At 45.2% G+C, this 12,684-nt stretch overlaps 1 protein-coding gene across 1 annotated transcript in view; it reads right to left on the bottom strand.

Moving 5' to 3' along the window:
- Nucleotides 1-1,050: 1,050 nt before the first annotated feature.
- LOC143301833 (uncharacterized) overlaps nt 1,051-12,684 on the bottom strand; it is a 31,263-nt gene continuing 19,629 nt past the window's right edge. The window contains exon 3 of the mRNA XM_076616247.1: nt 1,051-5,419. Within this exon, the coding sequence (XP_076472362.1) occupies nt 5,201-5,419 (219 nt within the window). The 3' untranslated portion in view covers nt 1,051-5,200. The remainder of the gene's footprint in view (nt 5,420-12,684) is intronic.

Below are 12,684 nucleotides of genomic sequence, written 5' to 3'. Positions count from 1 at the left end.
GTGTTTTTCGAACTCATTTTCCAGGCTGTTCAATGTGTATGTGCACGTATGACCAAAAGCAACGTGATAACTTTTAAATTTTTTTTTATAATCGTCATAATTTTCAAAACATTTTATGAAAAACGCATCTGCTTTTACGAAACAGTCCTTAACCTTTTGTGATATATATATATATATATATATATATATATATATATATATATATATAGAGAGAGAGAGAGAGAGAGAGAGAGAGAGATGTATATGTGTGTGTGTGTGTGTGTGTGTGTGTGTGTGTGTGTGTTGCTGTAGGTTAAACGAAATCGTACAGTCAGAAGAAAACTGAAAATGCTTTTTTTTTTCTCGGCTTTTTCATTATCATCACCAGAAAGGGGAATCGTCTCTTACATTGACTTGATTACTCATTATCGCCAGAGAAAGCTAATGATATCTTACACTGACTTTATTGTTCATCCCACTAGAATAATGTCTTGTTTTTAATATATGATAGCTTCACCCGCCTCGCGGCGCCACCTTAAAAGTTATTGACTACCTTAAAGAAGTCACTGCAAATTAATTTGGCCGACTCAAATGAAAGGATATATCAATCTTTCAGTCTGTGTGTGCATTTAACCTTAAAAGTTATTGACTACCTTAAAGAAGTCACTGCAAATTAATTTGGCCGACTCAAATGAAAGGATATATCAATCTTTCAGTCTGTGTGTGCATTTCTCTACACACGCAGACACACACACACACACACACACACACACACACACACACACACACACACACATTCAGATAGTAAGAGAGAGGGTGAGAGACAGACGGACAGAGCCAGACAGACCGACAGACAAAAAACAGACAGACAGAAAAAGACAGAGAGAAAGAGAGGGGGGGGCGGACAGACAGACAAACAGACAGACAGAAACAGAGAGACAAACACACACACTCACAACCACCACCACCACCACCCGCCTCTCCCTCCCCTCGTCCCTCCCTCGCCTCCCACCCCCACACCACCCACCCCACCCACACCCACACACAACCAGAAGGCAGAAAAAGCTCAGGTGATATTTACAAGTTGTTTAATTCTCATTCAACACATCGTTTGACACACAAGTTGTGCACTGTATTACATCATGACAACACCATACAAAGTATTCACGATTCCCATGATCCAGCAGGACTCTGTGTATGTGGGTGTGTGTGTCCACGTTTCCAGTGCCTTGCTGTATCAGACTATTCGACTGTACACTCTTCCCTAAACACACCCGCCTCCTCCTCTATACTTTTTTTTCACCCCATGGACGGACAATTTTAACCAGGTCATTCATACTCTCTCTCTCTCTCTCACACACACACACACACATAATGCACGCACACGCACACACACACACACACACAATGCACGCACGCACACATACACAAGCGCGTGCCCGCGAACGCGTACGCGCACATCCACACGCAATACACAACACAAATACACTCATCATGGCTATATATCAAAGATAGATCACAAATGCAGTCAGAGCTGTTTAAAAATGTTTTTCGATTCAGCATTAGAAAAAAAGAAAAGGAAAAAAAAAACAAGACAATCCAATTATCTGACAAAAAAGTGCTCAGATAAAAAGACATGAAATGCATCTCTATGAACAACAGATAGGAAAAAAAATAATAATTGAAATATTTCGCACTGTACAAATTGGGAAATAACATTTTTTTTTTTTTTTTTTTTAAGGAACGATTTCTTTAAAGATGAAACTGCATTCGCATGTGGCTTGAGAAAGTTCCTTTCTCTCTTCCCTGACAATTCACACACACACGCACACGCACGCACACACACACACACACACACACACACACACACACACACACACACACACGCACACACACACACACACAACCTGGGGCTAACAGATGCCACACACCATACAATATTTCAAATTCAAATAATGACCATCTGAAAACATAGACTCACACACACACACACACACACACACACACACACACACACACACACACACACACACACACACACACACACACACACACAGTGATAAAACAGATAAACAGAGAAAAACAACTGAGGTTTCAGTGCGTCTTGTTCACACCACTGACTAAGTCTCTTTAGTTCCGTACGGTCTAACCGTTCACTAAATAAACACGCCAAATTGATCGCTATTTCATTGCGTAAAAAAAAAAAAAAGACCTTAGCTGTCAGCTATGGGGGGAAAGGGGTATATCATCATCTTCTTCTTCGTTCGTGGGCTGCAACTCCTACGTTCACTTGAATGTACACAAATGGGCTTTAATTTGTATGACCGGTTTTTACCCCGCCATGTAGGCAGCCATACTCCGTTTTCCAGGGTGGAAAGGGGTATAAAGTGGGTGCGTCTAGGGTGTGCTAGGGCGTTCAACAAAAAAATGTATATAAAACAATAATAAATACATGAATAGATAAATAAATGAGTCAATAAATAAATACATGGATAAATAAAAATAAATAGATAAACAAATAAATAAATAGATAAATACACAATAAAAGTAAAATGATGGCTGAAATTGGCAAACCCCTCGCTGACATAATATGCTTGACGGACGGACAGACGGACACACAGATAGATATTTTTTTCTTCTTTTATTTTATTTTATTTTTTTTATTAGCAGAAAGACATATATGCTGTCAAACCGAAGTCGTAATGGGTCTTTTGGTATGACTTCAAGAAGAGTGTTTCGGGCTTATTCGCACACACACACCAGTTTATAAACAATGAAAATAAACAAACAATAATTAACCCATGAATTTGAATAAAATGAATTAGAATTTGAATGAATAACGTGAGTTAAGAAGAAGTCTTCAGTGTCTCTCTGGAGAAACAGGGTATCAGCGGTAATATTAGCACTCAGCATGCGCATGACACATACCGATTTGAAGTGAATGAAAAACAAAATAAAACCAAACAACTTTTCAATCAAAACACGAAACAAACGTAGCAATTACTGTTTACGATGATGTATTCTGCACTACGTACTTTTTCACTTTCACTTGAGAGTATGCTTAGAGTTTATATGTGAACACTTTATTCAACTTCGGAATACTAATCAGACAAACCCTGCACTCAGGCTTTCAAGTCTGGCATTAAACCCTATCTCATTCCAAAATACCTTACTCAACCCACCCCACACTAATACATTCTTCTCCTGTATGCTCTAAGTGCCACTGGTCACTGGTCTGTTTGGAAATGGAATTTTCGCCGTGACTCCACCGCCTGAGTGTTTTCCGGCGAGTTTTGCCGGAGACTTTACTTTGTAAAAAGCCCTATCTGTTTGCAGCACTGAGAACTGATTTGACAGAACGGTGCTTTGCTGCGTAACTGGAGCTGGAGATCTATGATCGTACTGCATAGTTGAAAAAAAAAAATCGCCATAAAGACATGACCATGAATGCGCGTTTGGTCTCAAGTATGATGTATGCCCTAAAAATCTGCAGAATCAAACTCCCGTCCTCCCATCTATGTTCTCCCCCTTTCTTTTTCTTCTTTCGTTCCCGTTTATACCTTTGTTTTCCCAAACAATATATAATTATTCACAGCGCGTTCAGTCTGAAGCGTCTGGCGCAACCCCTGAGTACTTCTAACCTGTCACAGATTCATTTTTCATTCATGTTTATCAACAGAACTGAGGACGTTCGTTGCACGTCTACTCCGACTTACAGTGATTCCGAGACACAAACTATTGAAGTCCTCATGAGCAGTCTGAAAACGGAGAAGACAGCAATACCGCATCACACACACACACACACACACACACACACACACACACACACACACACACACACACACATTCGCACACTTGCACGCATCTCAAGCTAACATACGTCTCACATAAGAATATAATTCAAATTCAAATTATGATCAACTTACTTATCCACACACTTACGTCCCCGCAGCCCTCCCCCTCCCTCACAACACACACACACACACACACACACACACACACACACACACGTCTCTCTTGTCTCCAAATCTCTGTTGTCTATCTCTCCAAGAAACCAAAGGGGCAGCACAGCAGGTCACAGGTTTATCACATCCATGACATAAAATCAAAATGAAATCTTCAGAACCAAAAGACACAATGTCCGCGCATCTCTGAACTCTCATAGTTTTGCCAGGTCACTGGCATGCCAGGCCGATGCTGCGCTCTTTTGCACCATCCCTGAAATGTCCACACGAAACAAACAAACAAACAAAAATCTTTGTTCTTGTAGGCAGCAGAAGTCTTCTTCTCTCGTCGTCACAACATCAGTAAAAAGGGTACAACTGAACGCGTGTTGAAAAACATAAATGCATTATCATAAGAAAAAAGAAGAAGAAAAGACAAGAGAATGATTCGAAAGTGGCATAATTTCCCATTTCGTTCGTCAAATATTCTTTATCTGTAAAAATTAAATGTGGCAGTGCAACAATTCACAATCCTGGATATTCTTTTATCATTAAATAGGAACATCTGCACGTGACAAAAGCATGGCTGGCTGTGTTGACACTTCACTGGACTGAAGTTGTCACATTTGACTAAACAACAAAACATTTCTGTGTTCTCCGTCCTGCGCAGACAGTAAAAACAACATCATCATCATCATTAACAACAACAACAACAACAACACAATAGAACAGGTTGCCTCAGAAAAGATTACGGCATTGATATTCGCAATCCATGTAGTTCTGAGAAATAAATTCGAGTAAATAGAATTCACTCTCTCCCTATTTCCAGTTTGACATATTTGAAAAATTAGAATCACTTTGTTTTCCACACGAGTATGGTCTTTTTTTTTTTTCTTTCTTTCTTTTTTTTTTTTTTTTTTTTTCAAAGACCACAACTCAAGGTGAAGGTTGCAGTGCTACACAGGGCTTTCTTTATAATAATGTTTATTTTTGTGTCCCATTTTTATTATATGACTGTCTCTTTGTGTGTTGTCTGTGAAATGGTTTTCACTGAACCCTTTCCACAACACAAACACACACACACACACATGCGAGCGCGCGCGCTCACACACACACACACACACACACACACACACACACACACACACACACACACACACACACACGCTTCCATCGTTGCAGGAGGAGGCTTCAATCCACGAAAGTCAGTGAAAGAAGAACCAGAAGAAGTCTCAGAGTACACACACACACACCACGCCCAAGACGAAGTAGAAAATCTAGCTGTCCTCCGTCACGGACAGTTCCTCTTCGTCGGAGCTGCACACGTCATCTTCCAGCAGCTCGTGGTCCGACGCGTCACTCTTGACGTCACCGGGGCCGTCTGAGCTGTTGGTCACCTTGCCCGCCTCGTCACCAGAAGTGACACCGCCGCTGGCTTCCTCTTCTGCTTTCATGCGCTTGTGCTTGGTGCGCCGATTCTGGAACCACACCTTGACCTGCAACACGGCACAGAGAAATCTTCCGGTCAGTTAAAGGTTTAATCACAGCTTCAGCTTCGGTTTCAAGGGAGGTTGTCAAAGTGTGGTGGAGGGATCACCACATCTGATTAAAAAAATGAAAAGAAGAACTCTGGGTTGGGGGGAGGAGGGGCAGATGTCAGACATACGCATAGACCCAACGTGCCAGTCAGGCCTTGTGGAGGTTAAAAAATAAGTGATTGCTTTCCCGTAAAAAAAAACCATGCAAGTGGAAAAGGTTTTAAGTATGTATCAGCATAGATAGATAGATATATAGGTAGGTAGGAAGGCACAGGTAAGTAGGCAGGCATATATAAACATTGTGACCGACGTTTTGTGTAGTGTACAGTTCTTCCTTCGCTGAAGAAACAACCAACAAAAAAAACTCTAGTTTAAAACGGCCGGATGACCCAAATTAAGAAGATGTGTATAGGCTTATTCAAGGAACATCGGTCATAATGTTTAATTCTGAGGGTGTTTTGATTTAACCGAGGGCGGCAAAGAGTTGTGGATATAGACAAAGGGAAGGAGAGACAGGGAGCGTGAGAAAGAAAGAAAAAACAAACAAACAAAAACAAGAATACTTCTTTAGGAACTAAAGCAAAAGAAACAAACTACAAGAGAGAGAGGGGGCAGACTGAGAGAGTGAGCGAATGAAAGAGAAGGAGAAAGACAGAGAGGGAGAGAGACAGACAGACAGACAGATAGATAGATAGACAGACAGACACAGAGACGGAGACAGAGAGATTCGTCCTGCTTTGATACTATCGATTAGTTCTGCCGTAATTGTTATATGAAAAATGAGTATCATTTCCGTCCATTATACTCTCATGAAACTGAGAGCCCTCGCTAAGCCGAGCACTATGAGGCTGAACAGATGAAATCAATTTGCCAAATATCTGTCCACAAACCATGACAAATTACTGAGTATCCTTTTTTGTTTCCTTGCTTTTACGACAGTGACACAGAAATCAATTGGAATATAAAACAGTTTGTTTATTCGTGTTCTCTCTCTCTCTCTCTCTCTCTCTCTCTCTCTCTCTCTCTCTCTCTCTCTCTCTCTGTGTGTGTGTGTGTGTGTGTGTGTGTGTGTGTGTGTGTGTGTGTGTGTGTGTGTGTGTGCTTGACCGAGTGCATACGTGCGTGTGTCTCTGCGTCTGTGTTGTGGGGGGAGGGGGAGGTTGTCTGTGTCGGATCTTGTGTGTCTGCATTGTGTGTCTGACGCCCGCAAACAATTATAATCCACACAGTTAATAATTATTAGTTCATAATTTAATTGTCAACACTGTAATTCGCAATAACGAATCTATGGCTGACTGACAAACCAATGATTTAGTATCGATGAAGCTGATATACCAAGGAACGTGGGAAGGAACAAACAAATGAATGCCTTTCTATCCCACGTACGCATTACCCTCTATGCAGATACAAACACACGCGCGCGCTCACTTTCGCAACGTTCCGATATTCGTTGCCAGCAGACAAACGGATGAACAAATAAATAAATGATAAGTAACGGCGCAAAGAACTGGTGTATGTTAAATGTTTGGCAAAACAAACAAACAAACAAACAAAAAAGACGATAAAGTCTATTTGCAGATTCTCAAAGAACGATCGAAGGCGATGAAGAAAGAGGAGAGGACGGACGAGCGACAAAGAAAGAAAGGAAGGAAGAAAGAAGGCAAGGAAGAAAAGGAAATACAAAGACAGAACAAGCGAACAAAGCGTGTCACTGGGTCTTGCAGTGTTGAGGGAAGGTACAGAGGTGGTGTGGAGGGATGAGGAGGTATAGGGGAGGGGGTAAGGCAGAGAGGAGAGGGGGGTGAAGGGAAGAGAATGGGAATGAGGGTCTGTGATCCAGCGATGTTTGACAATCGCTTCTTTGACATAAGATAGGGGAGATATGAGCAGGAGAAGAAGAAGAACAAAGAAAGGGGGTGGGGCGGTATAGGAAATGATCTCGTCAATGAGAGAAGCGTCAAATGCTGATGCCCTATTACCCGCCTTTCTGTAAAAACAACAACAACAACAAAGCTTTGCCCCCGAAGAATGACCGTGCTAAAAAGAACAAGCGTCAAGAACAAACACGTTAGCCTCCCTTCTTCAACTTTGATGCTGCGCGAGAAGAAAACCGAAATGGCCCCCCTACTTGCCCTGCTCTTGCAACTGGCAATTCCGACAGAGACACGGTCAACAGTCTTTGAAGAGGAAACAAATACATGCAAGAATGACACGCGCGGCTTTGATGCCCTGTCCCGGGCTGTTTGCGGAAGACATCCCCGGACCTCATCTGTGACGGTATCGGGGCCAGGAGGACGCCGAGTCCGTGTAGAATTAAAGCGTTATTACATGGCCACGCCGCTAACGGGACACGGCCTGCCACGATTCAAAGCTGACCACGCTCTCTGATGCTTCCCTGCTTCCCTCCCAACAAAACCCTCCCTGCCTGCCTTCTTCAACAAATCGTTGCAGGTCTTTTGCCTTGGGGAGTAGGGCGAGCCGGGCCGTGTCTAACAAGAGAATCTGGTACTAAGGAGCCGAAATCACTGAACAATTACGGCAGTTGTGATAGGATTGCCGTCCCTACCCCCCCCCCCCCCCCCACCCCCCAGCCCCCCTGCACACTGACTGCGGGATGTGAAGGGAGACCATTACGGCGTCACCTGACCGCGCGCTGGCTAATCGCCCATGTCCAGGTTGGGGAGAAGAAAAGGAGGGGCGGGCTCAGTACGACTCTCCAAGGACTCCGGGCCCAATTTGGGCAGCACGCACGCCACTTCCTTCCCCACCGCGCGCACGCAGCAACCGGAACCCGTTCACCAGCCTCCAGCTTCCAATTGCCGCCAGAGTCTTTGGGGACTCGGGCAGAAAAAGGGGACGTAATTATGACGGCATTAAGTCTGCGATTACTGCCCCATTTCTCTGTCTGTCAGTCAAGCAGCAAAAAGCTGACTGAGGGAGGGAGGGAGGGAGCGTCTAGCCAGGCGATACGTGGACTGTAAATCTCTCTGCCAGGGATGAGATTGATGACAGCGGGTCTCTTTAATGGCACCAACCTGCAAGCCCCCCCAAAGGACCCAGGTCCCCCTATCCCCCTCCCCTCCCATGGTTTTGAACCGTCTGTCCTGGGTGCGCGGGGCCCAGAGCAGTCTATGACTTCAGCTCGTTACGGCGTGGAAGCGTGACGAGCGGCAACAGAGACGAAGTGGGCGATGATTGAAGGCACGGACCGCAAATTGGTGCTCTCGGCAGGATGCTCCTTGGGTGGGGCAGACCCCCCCCCCTCCCCCACAGTACCCCCCACTACTTCAACTTAACCCCCCCCCCTCTCACCACTACCTCCCACTGCCAGCCCTCTGCGTTCATTGACACCGATTGCAAACCTTTCTCCTGCCTGTGCCGCCATGTTCATATTACAGCACTGTTGTCACGCACATAGAGAGGGAATTAACTTAGGAACAACAGGAACATACTTAATTCGTCGTTTTAGTTTGTTTGCCTCTGTGTGTGGCCAGGCCCTCCTTGTGTGTGTGTGTGTGTGTGTGTGTGTGTGAGAGAGAGAGAGAGAGAGTGTGTGTTAACAATTTTTTGTGTGTGTTTTATTTCAATTTTGATTTTTTTTAAACAACCAATAGCTGAAAATTGGTCAACAATTAAGTTCGGGTTGTGCGGGCGTGTTCAGCAGTCCCAATGGCGGGTGTAATCGACACTGTGTTTAAGTGCGCTGGCTTTGATGTAATTAGTCAATTAATGGCAGGGGCGTCGTTTTTGACCTCTGAAGATAACTGAAATGCGGGAAATTAAGATAAAGTTTCACACACACACACACACACACACACACACACACACACACAGTGTGGGCGACACGCAAGCCTATATCAGTTACTGGCAGCAGCGTATAACCAGCCCACCTATACGAAACCCTTGGCCATAGTGCACAGTCCCTGGTGGAACTGCTCCACCCCACAAAATGAGGCACTGAAGACGGGAGTGGGGGTGGATGGGGGGTGGGGGCGGGGAAGAGGAGGTGCGGGTTTGTGTGTGTGTGTGGGAGGGGGATGTTCAGTCACGTGACCGTCCATCAGGACACAGCTAATGTGCAGAAGCAGGTCATGTTTCGTCCTAATAGCTCCCAGTGTAGCCACGGACTGCAAGCCACTGACTGGTTCCGGTGCAGAAGCAAACAAAGACTTCCAGGGGGAAAAAAACCCACTCGCAGTGAATTTTTGCCCTAAAATAAGAAAAACAAAACAAAACACGCTTTCCGTTGATTTTTTCCCCGCCCCCTCAGGAAATCAACACTCAAAAAAGAAAAGAAAAAAAAACTTACGGGAAAAATATGGGTTTTTTTTTCATGATCAATAGACATGATGATCAGATGTGTAGCTTCTCTTCAGTTCTTGGAGCACAGTTCAAAGTAATACCAGTCAAAAACGCCCTTCTTTTCAACTTTTGCGTGTTCACTGGAGAAACAATGTAAGCGGAAATTCAGTGCAAAAGTAAGTGTAAGCAATAGTAATTACTGACAATTAACAGGGGGAGAGGATGTTTTTCTCCGTGAATGTAAGCAATAGTAATTACTGGCAATCAACACGGAGAGATGATGTTTTACTCCGTGGAAAGCAACACTCTCACAGAGGGTTTAAAAAAAAAAAATTATGTTTTTTTTGCTGCAGTATTTAATTTTCTTTGCGACACCGGCATGGACTGTGAAAGGGCCGGGCGGGCGGGAGGATCCTGCCACCCGAGCTCCTCGCTCAATACCGGCAGTCCTCCCCCTGCACAGTCCCGCCCCCTTCCGTGTCTCACGTGCACCACCCGCAGTTAGCGTCCTTTGTTTCTCTCTCTCTCTCTCTCTCTCTCTCCACCGCTCCCTTGTTTATCGCCTTCTGCAGGTCTCACGTGAAGGCCGTTCCTCAAGGCTGTCCAAACATCTACAAGCATCTCCAGGTCCCCAACACAATGGAACACGTCACTAATGATCGACTCCTTCATTCCCTCCCCACCCCCACACCCCCTTTCCTCTCTTCCACCCAACAACACACACACGCACACACAAGGCACAGTATTTGCTTATAATGAAAAGCTCCAGTGACTTCACAAAACAGGACCAGTTACACTGTTGGATACACATAGTACCGAAAAAAAAATACAATACACACTTAAATCCGAACTTCAGCAACTAGCAACATTAACAACAAGCAAAAAGCAACAACAACAACAAAAACAAAAACCCAAACAACAACAACAAAACCCCACAATTTGAAATTCGCTTTCCCTGGGTGGAGCAACCCAAATTACGCAAAAAGTCCCCCCCCCCCCACCCTTAGCCCTTCTAAAGTCCCTCAGCTCCCCTCCCCCTTCCCCTCCCCCGTCCCTTCTAAAGTCCCTCAGAACACTGTTCATTCCTGCTGAAGCTATGGGTTTTCATTCCCATCGATTAAGAAAGCGAGTCTGCCATGCGTCTTCCGCCATCACCGCCCCTACTCCCCCTCCCCACCCACTCTTCCCTCCACTTATTTTCGCCTCTCACAAACTCACCCCTCCTCCCCCCCCCCCCCCCCCCCCCCCCCCCCCCCCCCGAAAAAAAAACAACTAAAGCCCCTATTCAAACTATGAGCCGCCAGACATTGAACAACGCTCAACACTCCAGATGGCGATCGAAATTTGGGAAACGACTGAAAACTGGCAGGCGCCCCCAACCACACCCCCTTGAAGCAAGCAGACGCGCTCTTGAGGCCCGAAACATTGGTAGAGTGCTTAGAATACCGCTCTCCTCTTCTTCCTCCTCCTCTTCCTCCTCCTCTTCCTCCCCCCAGCCCCCGACAGGCAGTCAGCATGGACAGAGTGAACAAGGGAAAAGTGGGGTATGTGGCGTGCAGTGTGGCTCATGTAATGATGGCCCAACAATCCCCCTGAAATGAAGTCAGCCCCGGCGAGTCGTCAAGGGCTGATTATCCTCTCCGCTGCTTCCCTGCCCTTTCTTCTTTCTTACGTGTCCCCCCTCCTCCTCCTCCCTCCCCCCATGACCCCCCCCCCTCCCCCTTCCAACCCAAGATTTTTTTTTTTCGCTAAAGCGCGGAAAAAAAAAAAAAAAAACGTCCTCACAGTCGATGGTTGTCAAGGTGACGAGCGCAACTAACTAAAGTGTGCGAAACGAGCCGAGCAATTAGCCAACGATTACACTTCAGTTGTACTGGGGACACTTGTCACACCGCTCAAGTTCTACCCCCTCTTTTTTTTTTCGCTTGTGCCTTCCACCACAGTCTAACACACAGAGAAGACAAAACAGCGTTGGGTGTAAGGGGTGGGGAAAACTGCTCGGGTAGAATCTTGGACGACGCAAAGCCAGGTCTGCCGTTGATGACAAACATGATAGGGAGCCGGCATGATCAATGGCATCGATACTGACCTTGTCCGTCCCCGTGTCATTAATTACTTTCCTCAATTAGTTTATGAGTGGGCGGGCCGGTTACGCTTTGCATTTTGTGAAGGAAGTGATGGGGTCGATATGCGACGTTTTTTTTTTTTTTTTTTTTTTTTTTAAATCTTATTTTCTGAAGTCTGTTATATAAAGCGTGGTTTCGGACTTTTCACACACGCGTGTGTGTTCGTGTGTATGTCTGTTTGTCTGTCCTGAGTCTGCATAAACATCTGTTGTACGTCGCTCCGCGATATTATAAGGGGCAGAAATAATAATAATAATAATAATAATAATAATAAACGGTGTATGTGCCCGTGTGTGTGTGTGTGTGTGTGTGTGTGTGTGTGTGTGTGTGTGTGTGTGTGTGTGTGTGTGACAGACAGAGACAGGGGGAGGGGGAGTGGGTTGGGCTGGGGATGGGGGCAGACACTGGGTGACGCAGGAAAAGAGGAAAACCCCCAACAACGACATGAAGCAAGTAAGACTCAGCAAGAGACACTGGGAGACGGTGACAGAGACCGATGGAAATAGACACGTGGACAGAGAGAGACCTGGAGATGGAACTTTCAATCACGTGGTTTACAACCCAGCCGATAGCCGAGGATGTCTAGAAACGCTGATAGAGAACACACACCCACACCCACACACACACACACACACACACGCACAGCTCACAGTCCTTCCTTTATCCCAACCACGCCTACACAAAACAACAACAACAAAGCAACACACACATACACACACACATACACACATACACACACATAAACACACACACAACATGTACACACAACCACCGCCTTTGCTTCTATCGCCCTCC

The sequence above is a fragment of the Babylonia areolata genome, chromosome 2 (genome assembly GCF_041734735.1).
Source record: "Babylonia areolata isolate BAREFJ2019XMU chromosome 2, ASM4173473v1, whole genome shotgun sequence".
In the NCBI taxonomy this organism is placed as follows: domain Eukaryota; kingdom Metazoa; phylum Mollusca; class Gastropoda; order Neogastropoda; family Buccinidae; genus Babylonia; species Babylonia areolata.
Note: the sequence above shows the minus strand (reverse complement) of the source record. Positions and strands in the feature narration are given on the sequence as shown.